At 34.9% G+C, this 22,043-nt stretch overlaps 1 protein-coding gene across 6 annotated transcripts in view; it reads right to left on the bottom strand.

The window, feature by feature from the left end:
• Mier1 (MIER1 transcriptional regulator) overlaps positions 1-22,043 on the bottom strand; it is a 64,148-nt gene that overhangs the window by 16,423 nt on the left and 25,682 nt on the right. For all 6 annotated transcript variants that reach the window (XM_027949498.3, XM_027949493.3, XM_027949496.3 and 3 more), the window contains 4 exons: positions 17,986-18,147; positions 16,967-17,099; positions 15,029-15,093; positions 10,641-10,713 (listed from right to left, as the gene is read on the bottom strand). In XM_027949498.3, the coding sequence (XP_027805299.3) occupies positions 10,641-10,713; positions 15,029-15,093; positions 16,967-17,099; positions 17,986-18,147 (433 nt within the window). The remainder of the gene's footprint in view (positions 1-10,640; positions 10,714-15,028; positions 15,094-16,966; positions 17,100-17,985; positions 18,148-22,043) is intronic.

Here is a 22,043-nt window from a genome sequence, read left to right as displayed (position 1 = left end):
TATATTACTAGAAAACACGATCTCATGTGATCATAAAATGACTGAATTCAGAAGGCAAGAATTCACTAGTAAGTTGAGGCAAGTTGAGGAAGTACTCCTGCTGTCTGTTAAAGATTCTGACTCTGTAGGTATGAAATAGGACCCCCAGATTCTGCATTTCTTGTGAATTCACAGACGATTCTGATGGTGCTGGTCTACAGACCACACTCAGCAAGGCACTGACATGTCTCATTTCAGCTATTTTATTTTCCCAAATACAATTTGAAAAATTGATGGTAATCAAATTAAGCTTGTTAAATAAGCAAAATGGATCATTGAAATAATTTCACAAAATCCACCATGTGTGATTGGGACAGCAGGGACTGCATGCAAGAAGCTGGAGGGGGTTACTATGCATTCTGACTTGAGAATGAAAAAAAAAAATGACATAGGAAACTGACAGACCACCACTACAAAACTATGAACAAACTTTCACCATCTAGGATACTAATTTTCAATGAATAAATGTCTACTTATTAACTGCCAGTATCACTAAAAGTATTTCATTTTTAATGCGTAAGTAAAAATTCTATCTAATCCAATATAATAGCTAAGGATGAAAATGCTGATCTAGAACCAGTACTTTGGTGTAATAATGGGGTACACAGCAGAAATCACATTTTAAAAATGTAACAGTAATGATTAACTGACATGGCCTTTAAGTTATGTAACTTTTCCCAACAGGTTTAATAAACTGCCTGTTTTAACAATCCTAGTATAGGTTGAGCATACCAAATTGGAAAATCCAAAATCCAAAATGCTCTGAAATCTGAAATACTTCTGTCCCAAGCATTTTGAAAAAGGTATATTCAACTTGTATCAATTAAGAGTAATGCATTTATTCACTTTTCTAGTTCAGTTACTTAAGAAATAAAAATAAGAGCCAGATGCACAGAGAAACCTGTATGTAGTTCCAATTACTCAAGAGGCTTAGGCAGGAGGATCACTTTAGCCCATGAATTCAGCCTGACAATGAAACAGTGAGATCCCATCTCAAAAACAACACAGAAAAATAATTCACACAATGTTATTTAGATACAATTTACATGGTCCTTTTTTACTCACTACTTAATAATTCCTGGCCATCTAAAAGTTGTCATGTAAGTATGAAAACATAATGAATGCTCCTTTCCCTTGTCTTTTCCACTTTCCTAAAGAGTTCATCATTTTCAATTTATCTAGTCCAAGTTTTTCAATTTTGGCACTGACTTTTTTTTTTTTTTGGGTTCAATAGTACTTAGTAGTAGTGAGGGGCTGTCCTGTACAACGTAGATTGTTTAACAGTATTCTTTACCTGGTCTTAACACAAAACCACAGTGTTTATTCAGTTTAGCATGTGGGAGAAACCACAAAGCATAACTGAAAAATACCTTATGAACAGTAGGATATTTTTTCATTTCTTTCAGAATTAAACCTTTTCTCTTACAGTCTGGATAGGGCTTATAATACCCCAAGAGTCCCAGGAACAGATAAATGAGTGACAGGCAAGGGCAAACTAGAGTATAAACTCATCTCTGGTCATAGTGATTTCCTCTGGTCAGGTACACGACTCAAGCTAAGTCAATAGGGGATCTCTCCAGTGTTGAGAGCCACAGCCGAAGGGGCCCCAGCAAACTTCCAGCTGCCAGCAATCCAGCTGCCGGCTGATGATTGGCTCACAGCGGCCCCAGCAACATCTAGCTGATTGGCTCCTCGGCCCCAGCAACATCTAGCTGATTGGCTCCTCTGCGGTGATGCTCATTGGACTGTTTCCCTGCCCTTTCAGACCACGGAGCTGCTCATTGGGGGACTTTTTGGCTCTGCCCACGTGACCCAGCCAATCGGCCTCAAGAGCAGGAGGATTGTGGGAGGTGGAGAGAAGCTTGTGGGGGGAGAGAGAGGCTTGTGAAAAGCCGATGGTGGCAGTTGGGCTCTGAGGGGTTTTTCCTGAGAGGCTGTTTGTTTGGCGTGTTTGGTTCTAAAAATAAAGTTAGTTTCTTTTGAAAAAAAAAAAAAAAAAAAAAAAAAAAAAAAAAAAAAAAAAAAAAAAAAAAAAAAAAAAAATGATGCCGCAGTCTGGCTGGGCACAATCAGAAGCCACTTGTCAAAAGAAACTAACTTTATTTTTAGAACCAAACACGCCAAACAAACAGCCTCTCAGGAAAAACCCCTCAGAGCCCAACTGCCACCATCGGCTTTTCACAAGCCTCTCTCTCCCCCCACAAGCTTCTCTCCACCTCCCACAATCCTCCTGCTCTTGAGGCCGATTGGCTGGGTCACGTGGGCAGAGCCAAAAAGTCCCCCAATGAGCAGCTCCGTGGTCTGAAAGGGCAGGGAAACAGTCCAATGAGCATCACCGCAGAGGAGCCAATCAGCTAGATGTTGCTGGGGCCGAGGAGCCAATCAGCTAGATGTTGCTGGGGCCGCTGTGAGCCAATCATCAGCCGGCAGCTGGATTGCTGGCAGCTGGAAGTTTGCTGGGGCCCCTTCGGCTGTGGCTCTCAACATCTCCATATACTATGAATCAAATTGATGAGTTAGCTAATGAGTTACATCTGCGCCTCCGCCAGAGCAGTACTAACTCCAGAGATGGGAGTTCAAATCATTCCCACAGGGGTGAAAGGACCTCTTCCCAAAGGAACAGTAGGCTTATTATTGGGACGCAGCTCTTCTACTCTAAAAGGACTTATGATAAGTCCTGGGGTAATTGATCCCGATTATGAAGGTGAAATAAAAATTATAGCCAGTTCTCCAAAGGGTATATCAGTAATTTCACCAGGAGATAGAATAGCACAGTTACTAATAATACCCAGCCTACATGATAAATTTTCCAGTCGTACTGTAGAAAGAGGTTCCAAGGGATTAGGTTCCACAGGTGTAGATTGGGCTATGCTTTCTTTAAATTTAGATTCTCGCCCCATGCTAAAACTAAATATTCAAGGACATGAATTTAATGGGCTACTGGATACAGGTGCAGACCTTAGCATCATCTCTCGTCAAGAATGGCCAAAACATTGGCCATTACAACAAGCCACTCAAACGCTTCGAGGCCTAGGAGTGGCGACTAATCCCCATAGAAGTGCAATGGTATTAGATTGGAAAGATCCTGAAGGATGTGAAGGAACTATACAGCCATATGTATTGGATCATCTTCCCGTAAATTTATGGGGACGAGATGTCCTAGATCAATTAGGTTTGACATTAACAAATAACATCAACCAAAATGCACCCACTATTATGACTAGACAAGGTTTTAGGAAAGGAAAAAGATTAGAAAAACAAGAACAAGGTATAGCAGCACCAATACAAATAGATCAAGGAACAGACAGACATGGGTTGGATTTTCAGAAAGGGCCACTGAGACAATAAAAATTACTTGGAAATCAGAAAGACCAGTATGGGTTCCTCAGTGGCCCCTGACTAAAGAAAAGATACAAGCAGCCCATGACCTGGTCAAACAACAATTAGCGGAAGGACACAACCTTCTGTATCTCCCCATAATACTCCCATTTTTGTCATCAAAAAGAAATCTGGTAAATGGAGATTAAGAGCCATTAATAATGAGATGGTTATTATGGGACCTGCTCAATCAGGGATTCCTCAATTGTCTGCTTTGCCAAAAACCTGGTATGTTTTAGTTATAGATATTAAAGATTGTTTTTTTTCAATTCCAATTCATCCTGAGGATAGTCCACGTTTTGCATTTACTATCCCTGCACTGAATCATGATCAGAGATATGAATGGAAAGTACTCCCTCAAGGGATGGCTAACAGCCCAACTATGTGTCAAATTTATGTTAACAAAGCAATCCAGCCACTTAGAAATCAAAATTCTGAACTACAAATATTTCACTATATGGATGATGTATTATTAGCACACAAAGATAAAAACACATTGCTAGAATGTTATGCCACACTTACAAACTTATTAAAAAATTATAATCTAGAGATAGCAATAGATAAAGTACAATTAAATTTTCCAATTAATTATTTAGGAGTTCTATTATCCTCAACCATGGTCCGTCCACCAAAAATTCAAATACGAGTAGATCAACTCAAATCACTTAATGACTTTCAAAAGTTATTAGGAGACATAAATTGGATAAGGCCTTATTTAGGTATACCAACAGGAGAGTTGGGACCTTTATTTGATATCCTAAAAGGTCCATCAGATCCAAACTCACCCCGAATGTTAACGCCTGAAGCAAGAAAGGCATTAAAAATCATTGAAACATATATGGAAAATATGCATTTGGATAGAATTGATATAAGTTTGCCTTTATTATTTATTGTACTACCAACAAAAAATATTCCTACAGGAGTATTTTGGCAAGAAGGTCCATTATTATGGATACATTTATCTTATTCTCCTAACACTATTCTTACTAGGTATCCTGAGGCTGTAGGACAATTAATACTCAAAGGAATAAAAGCAGCAAAGGGAGTGTTTGGAATTTCTCCCAATAAAATTATTACTCCATATACTATGAATCAAATTGATGAGTTAGCTAATGAGTTAAATACTTGGGCAATAATCATGTGCAAATCTAATGTTTCATTTGATAACCACTTACCATCTAATCCTTTATTGTCTTTTTGGGCATTGCATCCTGTAATTTTTCCAAAAATGACAAGAAAAACACCTATCATGAATGCTCCAAATATATTCACTGATGGGTCAAATAATGGTACAGCAGCAGTAGTTACCCCTGATCAAACTTTTACATTTTTAGTACCCAAACAATCAGCTCAAAAGGTAGAGCTTAATGCAGTTTTACAAGCTTTTGTGATGTTTAAAGATTCTGTATTTAATTTATTTTCTGATAGTCAGTATGTAGTTAATGCTATAGTATCTCTTGAAGATGCTGGTAGGATTTCCCCTTCTTCTACTGTTTTCTCTTTGCTTTCCACTATACAAAGTCTAATCTGGGACAGAAAAGATCCATTCTTTATAGGACATATCAGGGCACATACAGGATTGCCTGGAGCCCTTAGTTTGGGCAATGATTTAGCAGATAAAACTACACATGACATACATATTTTCTCTACACTAGAAGAAGCTATAAATTTTCATAAAATGTTCCATGTCAATGCTAATACTTTACAAAAGCGTTTTAAAATAACTAAGGAACAAGCTAGACAAATAATAAAACAATGTCAAAATTGTGTGACCTTTTTACCACAAGTTAATCTTGGAGTCAATCCTAGAGGATTGATACCTAACCATATTTGGCAGATGGACGTCACACACTTGCCAGAATTTGGAAAATTAAAATATTTGCATGTTACAGTTGATACTTCTTCTGGATTTTTGATGGGCTCCCTTCATGCCGGAGAAAAAACAAAAGATGTTATAGCTCACTGCTTACAAAATTTTGCCACTGTGGGTGTTCCAAAACAGTTAAAAACAGATAATGCCCCTGGTTATACTTCTACCTCTTTTAAACAATTTTGCTCAACATTTGGCATTACTCATATAACAGGAATCCCATACAATCCACAGGGACAAGGCATAGTTGAAAGAGCTCATCAAACTATTAAAATGTACTTATTAAAGCAAAAAGAAGGAATTGGGAAGGGGTATATATTCCCCAAAGATAAACTTAAAATAACCCTTTTTACTCTAAACTTTTTAAATTTGGATTCATCAGGACTTAGTGCTGCGGAAAGGCATATGTGTCCAAAAAATGTACATAAGCCCAAGGTACTTTGGAAGGATATTCTAACAGGACAATGGAAAGGTCCTGACCCAGTAATTGTCTGGAGTCGGGGGTCTGTTTGTGTGTTTCCACAGGGAGAACAGCAGCCGATTTGGATTCCAGAGAGATTAACCAAGGTCCTGACCCAGTGATTGTCTGGAGTCGGGGGTCTGTTTATGTGTTTCCACAGGGAGAACAGCAGCCGATTTGGATTCCAGAAAGATTAACTAAAGCGATTTCTACAGACCAAAAAGAAGATGATTTGGCTCAAATCCATAACAACTGATATCCAAAACTCCAGTTTGGCTATTCTTACATCTGCAACAGAACCAGGATGCTTTTTTCAATATCTATTTTATTATTGCCCTTTGCCATATCATGAAGTTCTATTTTGTTTTTTGAGCTCATACAGACCTAGGTTAATGTTTTGCTGATCAGTTCTATTTTTTGACTATAGAGTTTTTAAACATTGCAATGGAGATTTCACCTGTAAAAAGTTATAAGGCCTTTACTATAATGTTATGTGTTGTATGTATTATGTTATGTGTGCACACTTGTGTTTTGTGTTATATGTTTGAATGTCCATATATCATATATGATGAGCGCTCATGATAAAATGGATCCAAATATTTTTTTTTCACGTGATTTATATGGTTTAATTTATATTGGGTAAACAACTGTTGAGGATTGTTTTAATATGTAAACAAAAAAGAAGGTTAACAGATCTGTTTGTTTACTTTCACCTTTCCTTTTCATTATATTTAATAATTCTCTTAAAGATAATGTAAATTGTTAAGAAAATTGTTTTCTTTTAGTGCCTTCTGTAATGTTACATAATTTTTTCTTTAGCCATTATTGCCAGAATTCCTATCTTCATCCCAGTGCTGGTGAAGTCAAAGATAAAACCAATCTACACCTTCTACAATAGCCATCACTGAACTGCTTGCAGAACTTGCCTGGACACATTGTGAGCTCACCTGTATGCATTTTGAACTATCTGTTGGTGCAGCGACTTGTGGTAGTGTTGGGGTATTTTTGCTGATGATGTCACCGGTGGTACAATTTTTCAAAGGAGCCCTCAATTGGCTTTATGTCATGGCATTTTGCATCCTCCTCTACTAGTGATGGTCTAAAATTTGGGGGCCAACAGAGGTGAGGCAAAGAACCTCACCCCCCCACTGGTGCAAAGGCCTATCCACAAGTATGGCTGTATGCTGGACCGGTAGTCAGTGACGGGTATGATCCAATTGCAGTGGTACCAACCTAAGACAGGAGGCTGACGCCTAGAGGTCAGTTCATCCGATGACGGGTAAGGACCATATGTTGAATTGGACTGCCTAACAGGCACGGTCCCTAAGCCACATGCTTGTTGTTTAAACAGAGAGGGGGAGATGTTGAGAGCCACAGCCGAAGGGGCCCCAGCAAACTTCCAGCTGCCAGCAATCCAGCTGCCGGCTGATGATTGGCTCACAGCGGCCCCAGCAACATCTAGCTGATTGGCTCCTCGGCCCCAGCAACATCTAGCTGATTGGCTCCTCTGCGGTGATGCTCATTGGACTGTTTCCCTGCCCTTTCAGACCACGGAGCTGCTCATTGGGGGACTTTTTGGCTCTGCCCACGTGACCCAGCCAATCGGCCTCAAGAGCAGGAGGATTGTGGGAGGTGGAGAGAAGCTTGTGGGGGGAGAGAGAGGCTTGTGAAAAGCCGATGGTGGCAGTTGGGCTCTGAGGGGTTTTTCCTGAGAGGCTGTTTGTTTGGCGTGTTTGGTTCTAAAAATAAAGTTAGTTTCTTTTGACAAGTGGCTTCTGATTGTGCCCAGCCAGACTGCGGCACTCCAGGACTTCTGTTGGAGTTCCAGGGGATGAGGTAATCTCATTTTTGCTGGCTCTCATGCTATAAGTAAAAGCTCCCAATAGGCATCTTAGACTGCCTGACAATAAATCAAAAAGGGAGCATAAGAGCTCCCTAAATCCAGTTGTGTTTGAAGCCAGATCAGCAAAGATTTCCAGTAAAGCAACCCAGTAATTCTGTTTGCTTAAAATAATTGAACTGGATTTTTGTCACTGGCAGGCAAAAGGGTATCAAATGTCAACTGATGCTTTCTGAAGACTGGCTGGTAAAAACTAAACATAATTTATAAGACTAACTAATAATGCCACTAAGCACTTACGAGCTTGTTCTACAGAAAATTTCACCTGTAATCATTACAAAACTCTATAAATACATATTACTGTTGTAATTTTATAGATAAGGAGAAAAATAAATAATGTACCTAAGGCCAAATAGCTGGGTACTGATCGAAATTACAAACTACATATCCAGTTCTGATAACACCATTCTGTACCCAACTATTAATTCACATACCAAATGTTTTACTAAGTGCCTATGTAGTAAAAATCAACTAATTAGCAATAAGGATACACAGATGGATAAACAAATGATTATAATATAGTTGGCCCTCCATATTTGTAGGTTTTGCACCTGTGGATTTGACCAACTATGAATTGAAAATATTTGGAATTAAAAAAAACTGTGGAGTATGTACAAACCTTTTCTTCTTGATATATCTGGTTAAATGCAATGACATTACATTAGGTATCTGGAAGTAATCCAGAGATAATTTTAAAGCATATAGGAAGATGTGCATATGATAAATGCAAAAACTATGACATTTTATATAAGGTACTCGAGCATCTGCAGAGTTTGGTATCCACAAGGTCAGGGTGAGGGGGTGTCCTGAAACCAACACCCACATATAGCAAGGGATGACTGTATACTGTGTTGAGTATAAATTATAATTTACATAAATTTAGGAAAATTTTAATGGTAGCTAAGGAGATTTTGTAACCAAAATAGATACAGGTTCAAAGAAGCATGCATGAAATATGACTGTAACTAACAAATGTTTAAGTGTTTCTATTAGAAAGAATATCCAAGGGCAGAGAGGAAAAAATGTGTCAGTAACCCTCCAGGATAATCAGGAGAGTGATTTTCTGATACTGATGAAAAGGAGAATTCTGCCAGGCATGGTGGTGCACACCTGTAATTCCAGAGACCAGGGAAGGCTGATGCAGAAGGCTTGCAAGTTCAAAGCCAGCCTCAACAACTTAGTGAGACTCTATCTTGAAATAAAATGCTAAAAGAACTAGGGCTACCTCAGTGTTAAAAGCATCCCCGTGTTCAATTCTAGTAGCAAAAAAAAAAAAAAAAAGTGACTGCTGATGTATCTGTCATATAATCTCTACAATAAAGATAAGGGGATATCTTGGTTTGGGGGACACTTTTATTAAAGTCTATGTTTATATTAAACATGAAAAATATCCTACAAATTTTTTTTTTTTTCAATAAGAATGCACTAGTTAACACTACCTTTTTGACAAGTTTTATTTCTAATTGTATAGGATACTTTACAAAATGATTTCCTGGGTTCAGATTGTGTACAGAGGTACCATAAATGGAGACAAATTCTAGGCATCCTGATAAAAGCCTCCATTTTCAGAACTTGGCATCTGAGGAAAGGCCCTATACCACAGTGACCCCTCCAAAACAAGGTCACTCTTCTAAGTCTAGTCTAATCTTCCATGCAAATTCCAATATGTTCAAACTCTTAAAATGAGAGTGCTTCATAAACCATATCTTTTCCTGAAAAAGAATCATGTATATCTGCTTTGAAAATAGTGTTAAAATTGAAAACACGAAGCCAAAATTAGCCACATTTTAAAAAGAAACAAAGGTTGAATTTTCAGTTCTTCATTTATTTGCGGGGGGGGGAAAAAAAAAAGAAAAGAAATCCATGGTACTAACCACTACACAAGTAAAGCATATATATTTAAATTAAAAAAAAAAAAAAAAAAAAAAGTAAATAGGGCTGGGATTGTGGCTCAGTGCTTGATTAGCACATGTGAGGCCCTGGGTTCGATTCTCAGCACCACATAAAAATAAATAAATACAGGTATTGTGTCCAACTACAACTAAAAAAAAATTTTAAAAAAAAGTAAAATATAAAATCCAATGGATGACTCATTTCTGCACACAATTAAAACATGTTCTCAGAATATATGCACAAAATCTCAACATATAACAAGTCCTATATGTTACCAGAATTTGAAAAGTGAATGAAAGTGGTAAACATTTAAGTGGCCTATCAAAACAAAATTTATGTCACAAAAATTTACTGGCCTCTGGTGTTTCCTTGACTGCTTTGAGGGTATATACATTTTTAAAACATAAAATAAGTTTTTGGAGGGAAAGAAAATAAGCAAAAGAAAATAAACTGACAAAAGACTTCCTAACTCTAAAGAGTTCTGTACATAAAGGTGAAATGTGGAAAAGACTAAAAACAAATGAAGAAAAATGTCAAGTTTTGAGAGACTTTACACTGTATATGAGCTCATTTAAGAAAATAAATTGTATTTGCAAATCATTTTAAAAACACAAATACCAAAGTCATCTTTTTCAGTAACATAAGTTTCAAAAGCAAATAAGCTTTTTTTAAAAAAACAAAAACCAAAAACACAGTTGTTTACTCTCCAGTTTATTTTTAAACCTTTGATACAAAGTAGTCTGTTTTAAAAAACTAAATTTAAAATAAATGTTTATGTGTTTCCTTCATAAGGTTAAAAAAGATAAAGTTAGAGCATTTAAAATATTAAATTTCTTTCTAAAATTTTTGTTTTAAAAAATAAAGTTGGGATGCTTTAAGTTACTTAAAAACAAAAAAGCATTCACTTTTTGTTTTGCTAGACTTATATGGGCAAAACTAGAAAACAGTAGATTATAGTTCTTAATATAATACAGGGCTCTCATTCATAAACCAATGAGGTTATTTAGTAGGCTGTCAAGTTCTTAGCTCTTTTTAAATATAAAATAACAGTTCATCACCTTAACAGATTAAGCAGCTATGTAAGTTCAGTACTAACTCACCTTTTTCATTTTCTTTGTATCTACAAATGCCAACTGGAATTTCTGCTTGAAACATGGAGCCCACCATAATCTCCTATTTTAAAAATAACATAAAACAGTAGTCAGAGCTAGTAACATAGATTTTATATTCATTTTCTAGCTTAACCATCTTCTTGAGTAAGCTCTCCTTGGTTTCTCTGTCATAAAACACAGATACAACCAATTAATTACCTCAGTGCAGTATTGTGAGGATGAATGAGTTAATAATAGATAAGAGCTTGGATATGACTGGATGAATATATTAGCAATAACAATGGGGTGAAATGCAATGTAGACAATGAATAAAAAATGAAAAGTGAATTCTATATTCAATTAATCAGATAATCACAAAACACCTGAAAGTACAGCATTTCCTTCAAGAGTATCTATATTTAAGATAGTGGTCTTAAAATATGGTATTTGTATCAGGAGCATCATCAACATTCCCTGGGAAATTGTTGGCAACCCAAATGCTTGCGTCCCATGTCATAGCTACTGAACCAGAAATGCTGATGATAGAACTCAGTATCTTAACACTCTCTAGGTGATTCGGAGATAAACTTAATTCTGGGAAGCAGAGCTTTAGGGTTACGGAAGTAATACAAAAGTTTTGTATAAAGCTCTGTTGAGACCAAATGGATCAAACTCCAAACTAAATGGATAAAGCAGGTTAGTGTCTAACTTTTATTGAATCAATATAAAACTTAAAAGAACTTCCATAAAATCAGAATTAAATTATCACAGGAAATCTGATAATCAAATCTATATAGTCCTATCAGATTAGGTGAAACTGGCTATTCAGAAAGGCAACTGAAAATCAACACTAATGAGATTTCACAACTCATGGGAACCAGAGTTGAAGATATAGCTCAGTTTAGAGTGCCTGCCTAGCATGCACAAGGCCCTGGATTCAATCCTCAGCACCACCAAACAAAACAAAACAAAAAAACAATTCATGAGAATCAAGATTACAAAACCCCTCTTCTGACTAGTGGCAAAATGATGAAAACAAACTAATTGACATTTTCAAAATAAAGTCTAGGGCAGGACAGACACAAAATCATGGTTTAGGAAGTTACTTATCTCTTAGGATTGAAAAGTTCTTTCCTGTTATTGTTATCCCACTGATGTTAGAACTTCATTTTACCTATTTTAACTCCAAAAACATACTGTATGTAATAGTTATTATGGTACCTATAGAGGAAAATCAGTCTTTCTTATGATTAGTTTTCTAAAAAGAATATTGTATAGAACAAAATTTTCTCTGCAATTATATAGGAATTCTCTTTTTTTCCCCGCTATTAAGAGAGTTTTTTATTGTCATTCCCCTGTACCTATTTTTAACTTTAGTCACCCATGCCTACCAAAGAATAGTCAAGTTATCAACCCTGGCAGTGCTTGTAAAAATATCAATGCTTGGATCTGTTCTAGACCAATTAAATAATATATGGATAAAGGCCCTGGTGGTGTTTAAAAGTTTTCCAAGTGACTCTTAACATGAAGCCATGATTGGGAATAGCTGAGCTAGTATGAAAACACCATACTTCCTTTTGTCTACTAAGTTCAGAATATTTCTTTTCACCTGCTTTTTCTGTAGTAATATAGAAAAGAAGGGAAATTGCATTTGAGGTCATTATGTGCCAGATATCTTATGTGTAACTTTCATTTACTCTCCATCAAGCCCCATAAGGCTGTCATTGTTATTCTCAAATAATCTATGAACAGATGAAGCTAAAAGGAATTTCTTCAGGAACACAGAATTAGTAAGTTCTATAGCTACAACTTAACTCAGGTTTGACCTAAAAGCTATTCTACTACCCTAGTTCTATTAAAATCCAACTTCATTTTATAAACCTTTAAAAAACAAATCTCTCAATCTTAACATTATTTGCTATAACAAAATTATACTGAAAGAAATGATCTACATTTGCTATAGCCTGCTTTATTATGTAATTTTTCCTGAGGAAGAAATAACCCCCAATAACAAAGGTTTCACCTCTCCTAAGCTCTCCCTCTCTAAACTTCTGTTCTTCATTAACTACACTAGTTCCAACAGGTAGTAATTTTTATGATCCTTGTTTTTTGTCTTCAGTTCCATCACTCACTCCAGTTAATTAAAACACGCTAGGATAATTGCCCCTGAGCATTCTAGCCTCCAGTGATACCTCTTTTCTAACTTTTACATCTTTTTTGTTGCTTTCATTCAATTCAACACTTAATAATATATGTACTTATATAACATGTTCCAAGGGATGTTCCTCCATTCCTGAAGCAAAAAACTAAGCTTCTGGAGAAAAGTTCTTAATATCTATGCAAATTACAGGTATTCAGTCACTTTCTGAATGCACAATCTATGCTTTTCCAACTATTCAGACACCAATAATTACTCAAAGTTATCTAGCCTCTATACCTTTGCTAACAGATACAATGTGTGTCTATGTCTATGAGAAATGTCCCTTTGAAAACCTATAATTAGATCAATTCTGGCTGAAGCAAGAATTTTTAGGTGGTACAATCCAAGCACATCTGACTACTTCCCTCTTTTCAACAGAAACTCTAAAATGTTTCCCTATTTTAATCATCAAAAGGATCAGCTCTTTTTTTGAAAAAAGATTTTTTTCTAGAGAAAAAAAAAATCTAACCAAAAACATGGAAATGGCTTGAAAGTATTAACTGATTTAAGAATCTTGACTTTTCAGAGTTCATGCATTAAATTTATAATCAAACTCAGGAAGAAGAAAAACAAAAAAGTCAACTAGATTTTTTTTTTTTTTTTAAATAAAAGAGGATATATCAAGCAAATATCTTTCAACAAGATAATCTATGAACAAGGTCCTCTATTTCAACAAGAATTACGTCATTTCTTCTATGTAAATGATTTTAACCAAGTCCATGTAACATTTGATAGATTTTCTTAAGAGGTCAACTTCTCTGCAACAACTTAAAATTAATTCTTCAACATTATGGGTAATTATATAATAATATATATCCTGTAAATAAAAACTACTTTAGATTCCTTTTAGAAATTGACTTATTTGTGTATATACAGAAGCCAAATGTTTCTTTACATAATAGCCTTATCAATTACAAATAACATTAAATTCAATCATTCTGAGAGTTTTCCTTTTATAAAATGATAGAGAATGAAAATTTTGCAATTTTAACTATCAGCATTTATTTAACAAATATCAAAGCTCCCACAGTTGTTTTCCAATATATAGACCTTTAAAAAGTCATATGTGATATTTATTACAGGGCAATAAGAGCCTAATTAAGCATTAGTTCAGGATTAGTTCAGAAATTTTGATTTCTAAAATTGTTTTTTTTAGTACTGACTTGCTTAGCACAGTCCAATTTTTTTTTTTTTTCCATATTGTCATTTTATTTTATAAAAGACAAGGGCTGGGGATGTAGCTCACTGGTAGAGTGCTTGCCGAGCATGTGCAAGGTCCTGGGTTCAATCCCACGTATGACTCAACAAAAAACAAAAACAAAGAAGACCTAAATGTTAGGAATGGTGGCACATGCACTCATACCTGTAATCCCAGCAAAGGCTGAGGCAGGAGGATAGCAAGTTTGAGGCCAGCCTGGACAATTTAGTGAGACACTGTCTCAAAATAAAAAGGGATAGGGAAGTAGCTCAGTGATAGAGTATTCCTGGGTTCAATTCTGTAAGAGTTAATCTGAACTGTGAACTTGATTAGATTCTGGGTGTTGATAAGAGTGTTTCTACAAATGATTAGCATGTGGAACAGTGAACTGGTGACCCACCCAAAGTATGTAGTACCAACTAAAAGTTGAAGGGGTTGGATGGGAACAAAGGTTGGAATAACAAGGAAGCAGCAGCAGACGCAAGCTTGATTCTTCTTGAATAGCTTCTTGATTGCTGCTGTGACATCAGACTCTAGTTTCTTCACTCACTCTTCTGAGGGACTACCCAGCTTCTGGCTGTGTAAGTCAATCTAATATATCTCCCTTTTATACTCACATATATATGATTATAAATAAATAAATAAACGTCCTGTTGGTTCTGTTCCTCTAGAGAACCCTAATACAAATCCCTACTACTCCTCTTCATAATCACATATATGTGGTTATTATACACACACACACACACACACACACCCCCATCCACCCATTTATCTCCTGTTGATTCTGTTCCTGTAGAGAACCCTCACTAATACAAATTCCTAGTACCAAAAGAAGGTTATCTGACCATTTTAAATGGAAATTTGAACATTTACCAAATGCTTACCTGTCACAAAAGGCTGACACATCAATTTTATCAAAATACATAATAAAAGAACAATTACATTTGGCTTTTTAAATATTGATTTATCTAAGTTTTGGGAAAATATGGTTCTATTTACTTTTTTCCAGTCTTCTGATGGAATATAATCCTCATCTTCTTCAGATTCTTCTTCTATTTCACTATCTAGAATAAATAACAATAATATAAAATGGTTAGTTATTCTGTCTACATCTATGTGTCTTTAAAATAATTTTACATTTAACATAAAAATTTAGATATGTTAAAAGGCATATGCTGTGTTAGGCCAAGATATTTTTAATCAATATTGCTCTCTCACCAAAATAAACAAATAAAAAGCAAATAATAAAAAAAAACCCATAACTTTTTAGGACAAATATAGTCTCAGGAAATGATTTCCTATAAAGACTTCTGGAAAACTGATTTAGAGTCAAGATAATCTGCTTCTAATCCTCACTCTGCTACCAACAGCTTTGTGTGGAATAAATTACATTATCTCAATTTCTTTGAGTCTAGATAAAATAGTGGTTTCCAAACAGTGCTCTTGGAAAACTAATTTATTTACTACAAAATTAGTGCAGTAAGGTGGAACATGTGCAATAAGGGTTACATCTGAAAGACCTCAATTCTCCCAACCTCCATTTTATTCAGAACCGGCAAGCTGTTGTTTGTTTACATTCTGGAGTAAGAATGCATTTACACAAAAGGGAGGAAATAGGAAAATTATTAAAGTGTCAGTATTTTCTCAAATCTAAAATGGCACACAATGTTCAAAAAGATATTACACATAAAAATAACGTAAGCCTGCCATGGAGAAGCTAAGATAGGAGGTATATGTATAGTTTCTACATATCTATCATAACTGAAATACCAGATTAGAAGTTTCAAATAAATATTGTTCAAAGAGGCAGAGTAGCCACTTAGCATCCTACTTTTAATCAGACATTGGCAAGTGGATCTTGATTTACCTTAAGGGAAAAACAACATTTTCCTTAAAGAAAATTAACAATTATTTCAGTAACTAATATCTTCTTGCACTAACACTTTCACTTGGACCATCTTTGATTAAAAACTCACAATTATTATTTCACAAAAATTATAATTAGCAGTACTAAGTTCACTTCTAAATTAAATGTGTAACAATCAATCACATAAAGTAGTAGCCGTGTTTAATTTAGTTATTTCCATACAAGATTTCATGAGGTTATTTTTCTTCACACAATTTTCTTCCTTTTTAAAGTACTGAAATTTAGACCATAAACAATCTTATAATATTGGCAGCTGACTTATCAAAAAGCTATCTTCTAGAGTAATGTGGACTTACAATGAAACATGGTGGACTTAGATGAAACATACAAATATGTTTCTACCTCAAGATCAACCACTTCTTTAGACCCGGGAGCCACAAAGGTAGACAAAGCAATGTACTCATGCTCTGCATAAAGACCTTTAAGTCAACAACAGACTGCATATATTATGGTGGTCCCATAAGAGTATATGGTGATGTAGCCACTTAGTTCATCTAAGTACACTCTTTATGTTCTCACAACCAAGAAATTACCTAATAATACATTTCTCAGAACATATTCTAGTTGTTGGGAAATGATACTGGCCAAAATTATCTTGTTACATTGTGTGCATATATGAATATGTAATAACAGATCCCATCATTATGAACTATTATAATGCACCAATAAAAAACAGGAAAAAAAAGAATGCATCTCATTTGTTAAGTGATACATGAGTATACCTAAAAAAGGCTGAGACAAAAGGAAAAAATGAAAACTAAGAGAAAGAGTACAAGAAATAAAAGGAACACATCCAATGAGGTAATACATGATATAATAATTACTATATAGTTACTGACAAAAAGGCCTTAGCATTGCTAAACAAAGAATCTACAATAAACTCCATTTAATTTTGAAATAGATATCAGAATAAATGAATTCAAACAGAATAGTGAAAGACACATTAGAATCACAGGTAATGTTTAAAATAGTAAAAATTATATTTCAACTATATTAAAAATATCACATACTTGTATCAAAATATTTACATCGACGTGGGCGAATTATTTCCTGGGCATCTTGAGAAGCAACAGATTGTGATGGATCATCATTGGAAGACTGAGTTTCATCCTCCTGACCTGATGAATCCTTTATATTCTCTTCCTATGAAATAATAAATTTATTTAAGATGTAAAGAACACAGTTGCACTGCAGATGGAACACCATGGTGTTCAAAGTTTGTTTTAAATATAACTAGAAGACTAAAATAAACTAGTAGCAACATGATGCTGTGGTTTGGCCCTTGGGATAGGAAAAAGAAAATTAGTAGAAAAACTGGCGAAATTCAAATAGTCTACGGTTAACAGTACTATATCAGTGATTTCTCAGTTTCAATTAATCTTTATTTAACATAAATTAAGGGAAATTGGGTGAAGAATGCAGAAACTGACTTTTTTTTTTGGCAATACTGGGCATTGAACTCAGGGTTACTCTACCACTGAGCTAAATCCTAGCCCTTTCTATTTATTTTTGATTTTTTAATTTAATTTTATTTTTTTGAGCTAGGATCCTGCTAAATTGTTGAGGCTGGCCTCAAATTTGTGATCCTCCAGCGTCAGCCTCTCAATTTGCTGGGATTACCAGTGTGTGCCAACAGACCTGACTGAAGGGTAAAGAAACTTCCTATGGCAATTTTGAACCTCTTCTTGCATCTAAGATTATATTAAAAAACAAAAACAGAAAAATGAATGCACATTGCCAATTTTGCTTTATTACTTAAAAGCAGTAACTTAAAAAAAATTTATGTAAGCTCATATATGATTGAGAAAAGGTATTGAAAAGAAATATGAGATGACAATGACCAAATTGCTGTTTATTATTATATTATAAATTTCCATAATATTTTAAAATTTAACATTCAATCTCTTATTATACCTAATTTACAAACCTCAAAGAGCTTTGTATTTTTGTTTCAGTCATCTATTAAGGGTCTTAGAACATATATCCTCCACCAATAAGAAGGAAAATACTGTACAGTGTATAACCTTACCTTATTTTCCCCACTGCAGCCACTGTTGTCGTCATTATCAGCATCTTCATCATCTTCACCCTCCTCTTCTTCCTCTTCTTCCTCCTCATCTTCTTCAGGTAGTCGAACAGTACTATCATAACCATAAAGACTGAGAAGTTCATGAATTGGCATGTCGCCTTCCTAAATAAACCAAAATAAAAGTCAGTTTCTGAAATTGGTGATTTCGTATTTCTAGACTATACCACAACTATACAAAAGATTACCTTTAAAACTTTTATCAAGAATTTTCAAATAATAAAAGGTAAAATATTTCTAAAGCCTAAAATCCTAGTCTTTTAAATATTCCTGTAAGCCTCATCAATTATAATTCCAACCAAATCACTGAAAAGTAGTGATAACATATGCAGGAATGATACTGAATATATTAGTTACATAACAAATATATGGTTATCGTAATCCAGAATCATTTACTTGTGCAATCCTTGCCATCTATGTTATGGAACTCTTACATTATCTCCATTTCATAGATAAAAGAATACAGGTAAACATTTCCTTCAAAACCACAAGTTACACATCATGGAGCCAGATTTAAATTGGCTAACTCAAAAAGTCCATAAAAAAAGTACACAATGGTGCCTCATCCAGGAACCTTCTTTAATCCTCCCAACAAACAAACCTTCTGTGGATGAAATAGATATATCCTTATTCAGTGAAATGATGCCAATTTTCTGTAGAAGGTGCTCAACTCTAATCAGTAACGAAGTGATATAAGTATCAGGATAACACAACAAAATTATGATTATAAAAAGTTTAATCCTAATTATTTAAACACCACACACACACACACACACACACACACACACACAAATAACACACATAAACACACAATGAGCAAAAACAGAAGTGTTGGTCAGTTTAAATCTCAGAAAAATGGTACTTGTGAAATAAGACATGTTTTATATTTCCCCAGCATTTTGTGCCTTACTTATGGAAAGAAATCAGTTCAACCCATGTGTTGAACACATTGCTCCAGAGACAATGAGTATGTCAGAATGTAAAATAAAACCTGATACTATCACACAGATAACAAAAATTAACCCCCATCATCAGGAATCCACACTCAGTAAGTAATCTAACAATTATAATTTGAAACTCTTTCTTTTGGGGGGGTTGTGTATTAGGGATTGAACCTAGTGGTGCTTTATCCTTTTATTTTTTTATTTTGAGACAGGGTCTGTTGTTGAAGGTAAGTTGTTGAAGACATCACTAATTTGCTGAGGCTAACCTCAAACTTGCAATCCTCCTGTCTCAACCTCCCAAAATGCTGGGATTTCAGGTGTACAGCACCATACCTGGCTTATAATTTGAAAATTTGTTACAGGAAAAAAATACCAATTGATACTTCTATTTCCCATTGTAAATGGAAACCAATTTGTAATCCTGTATCTGAAAGAGAAACCAAGGATTTGCAGATGGTATAACCTAAAAAGTGGTAACTATATCATGTAAGATATTGCCACTCCAGCTGAAATGACCAGTTGACATACTTAACTGACAACTTTTACACTATGGTTATGTACAGCATATAGTGTTTGAGGTGTTCAAGGATCTGGTCTATGCAGATCTGGCCCATGTACCAAGGATCTAGTATAGGACATTGAAACTGGCATATCAGGAGTCAGTACTTAGTAAAACAGAACTTCAAAATCAAGAGGAAGAAAGAGAAGAAAGATACAGAAAAGGAAAGTTTTATACACAATAATAGTTGTTATCAAGTATCTCTTATGTTCCAGGAAGCTATGATACATGCTTTGATTTCACCTTCTCTCTCTTAAGCAGTCAGAACATTACACAATCTCATTAGATAATCTTAAAAAACAAAAACAACAACAACAAAAAAACCTAGGAGTGTTTGCTACCTTTATTTGCAAATGAGGAAAACAAGCAGAGACAAACAACGTGCATTGAGATAAAAACTTTATTGTAATACCCAGACCTCCTAATCCCACCTCATATAATATTAAACTCACCTTGTACCCCAAATTAGAAGCAGGTTCAGTACCTAAGTTACTACTATGAACAAGAGTCACTAATGCCACCAGTATGAATAAGAGCCAAAGCAGGAACCACTAGTAGAGCGGTTTGCAAATAATATTTATATAGGCTTTAAGAATTCATGAAGATCTTGTTCCACATTTAGCTTATCCTCAAAACCATCCAAATGTATGTTAATATTTCCCCTAATTTTTATTTATGTTTTAAAATTCAAGATGAAGTCTCACTATCTTGAACTCACATTTCTTATCACAACCTCCCAAATAGTTGGGATTACACGTGTACACAGCACTGTGCCCAACTACCTTCAAATTTTTACAACTGAATTAACTTATATTTTGAGAGACCACACAACTACTTAAGTGGCAGTGCTCTACTTTGAACTCATCTTCTAGACTAGAGTAAAACACTTGATTTACTCTAAGATATAGATTATCAAATAAATATCCTCCAGTTCTCTATTGTTGTTCTTATTCACAAGAAGTAAAACCACCTTGAAGGCTTATTAAAACAGGATGCTAGGCCTCACCCAAGTCTCTAACCTAATAGGACTTAGATGAGGTGTCTAAGAATCTTTCTTTTTAAAAAGTCCCAGGTAATACTGCTGGTACTAGTATGGGACCACCTTGAGAATCACTAATCTCAGAGATCTAGTATAAGGTATCAGCTAATCAGCCTTTCCAGTGAAAGTAGTAAGGCATGAATATTTTCTTTAATAATGCTTATCACCATTTTGTTACCCTACAAAAGATTATATACTCACTGAATATTCCACTATGAAGAACAAAGAATGTCTGACATCCATGACCTCATCAAAATTTTTCCCTCTTGCATGCAAAGATAGTGTGACTCACTGCGTAAAAATTCATTTCTCAAAGAAAAATTTAGCAATCCTTCCAATATTGACTAAGTGAAGAACAGAAAGGGTGAAAAGTGGACTCAGTATAGTGCATTTGAAGGAGAACTATTTGAATTAGAAGAAAACAGTATAGAACTATGACAGAAAGAAAGACAGGAAGTGGCAACAGAAACAAAAATGAAAAATCAGGTCAACTTGATTACAACAGATACACTTTACAGAAACTAGCAAAAAGAAATTAATTTCAAATAGCTACACATTACTGAAAGATCAGTTATAGATAAAGTTAGGATTGGTATTTTTATTTTTAACCTGGTTTCTCTAGGGTTACTTAGATTCTAAAAGGGAGTGTTATACTCAAGAACTTTTTTGAGGTATGATGTTTTATTGTTACTGTTAAATTAGGAATATTGTTTTTAACTCAATTTCACTGATCACCAGAGAACTGCAAAACAAAAACCACAATGAGATATCATCTTACCCCAGTTTGAAGGGCTGTCATCAAAAAGAAAAGGGAACACATACAGTGTTCGTGGGAATGTAAATTAGTATAGCCATTATGGAAATCAGTATGCAGGTTCCTTAAAAATCTAAAAAAAGAACCACCATATAACTCAGCAGCTCTACCACTGGGTATATATCCTAAGGAGATGAAATCATATCAAAAAGATATCTGCACACTCATGTTCATTGCCACCCCATGTACCATTCACAATAATCAAAATATACAATCAGCCCAGATATCCTTCAGTGGATGAATGGATAAAGATGATGAGAAATATTTATAGAATACTATTTGAACATAAAAAGAATGAGGTCTTCTCATTTACTGCAACAAGTATGGAATTAGAGGTCATTATTCAGTCAATTAAGAGAAATATGCAAATTTTCATTTGTGGAGATTAATAAGGACAGAAAGAAATAATGGTCACTAGATACTGAGAAGGGGATATAAGGACCCCAAATCAAAATATAGAAATTATTTTTGTTTCTTCCTTTACACAGTAGGGTACCTACTGGTTAAAACAATCACATATATTTCAAAATGATTAGGACAGTATGAATTCCCAACACACAAAAATGACAATTGGCTTAAGAGAAGGAAATGCTTACTGCCGTGATTTGATTATGATATACTGTACACATCTACTGAATGACCATA

Source organism: Marmota flaviventris, chromosome 10 (genome assembly GCF_047511675.1).
Source record: "Marmota flaviventris isolate mMarFla1 chromosome 10, mMarFla1.hap1, whole genome shotgun sequence".
NCBI classification, from domain to species: Eukaryota; Metazoa; Chordata; class Mammalia; order Rodentia; family Sciuridae; genus Marmota; species Marmota flaviventris.
Note: the sequence above shows the minus strand (reverse complement) of the source record. Positions and strands in the feature narration are given on the sequence as shown.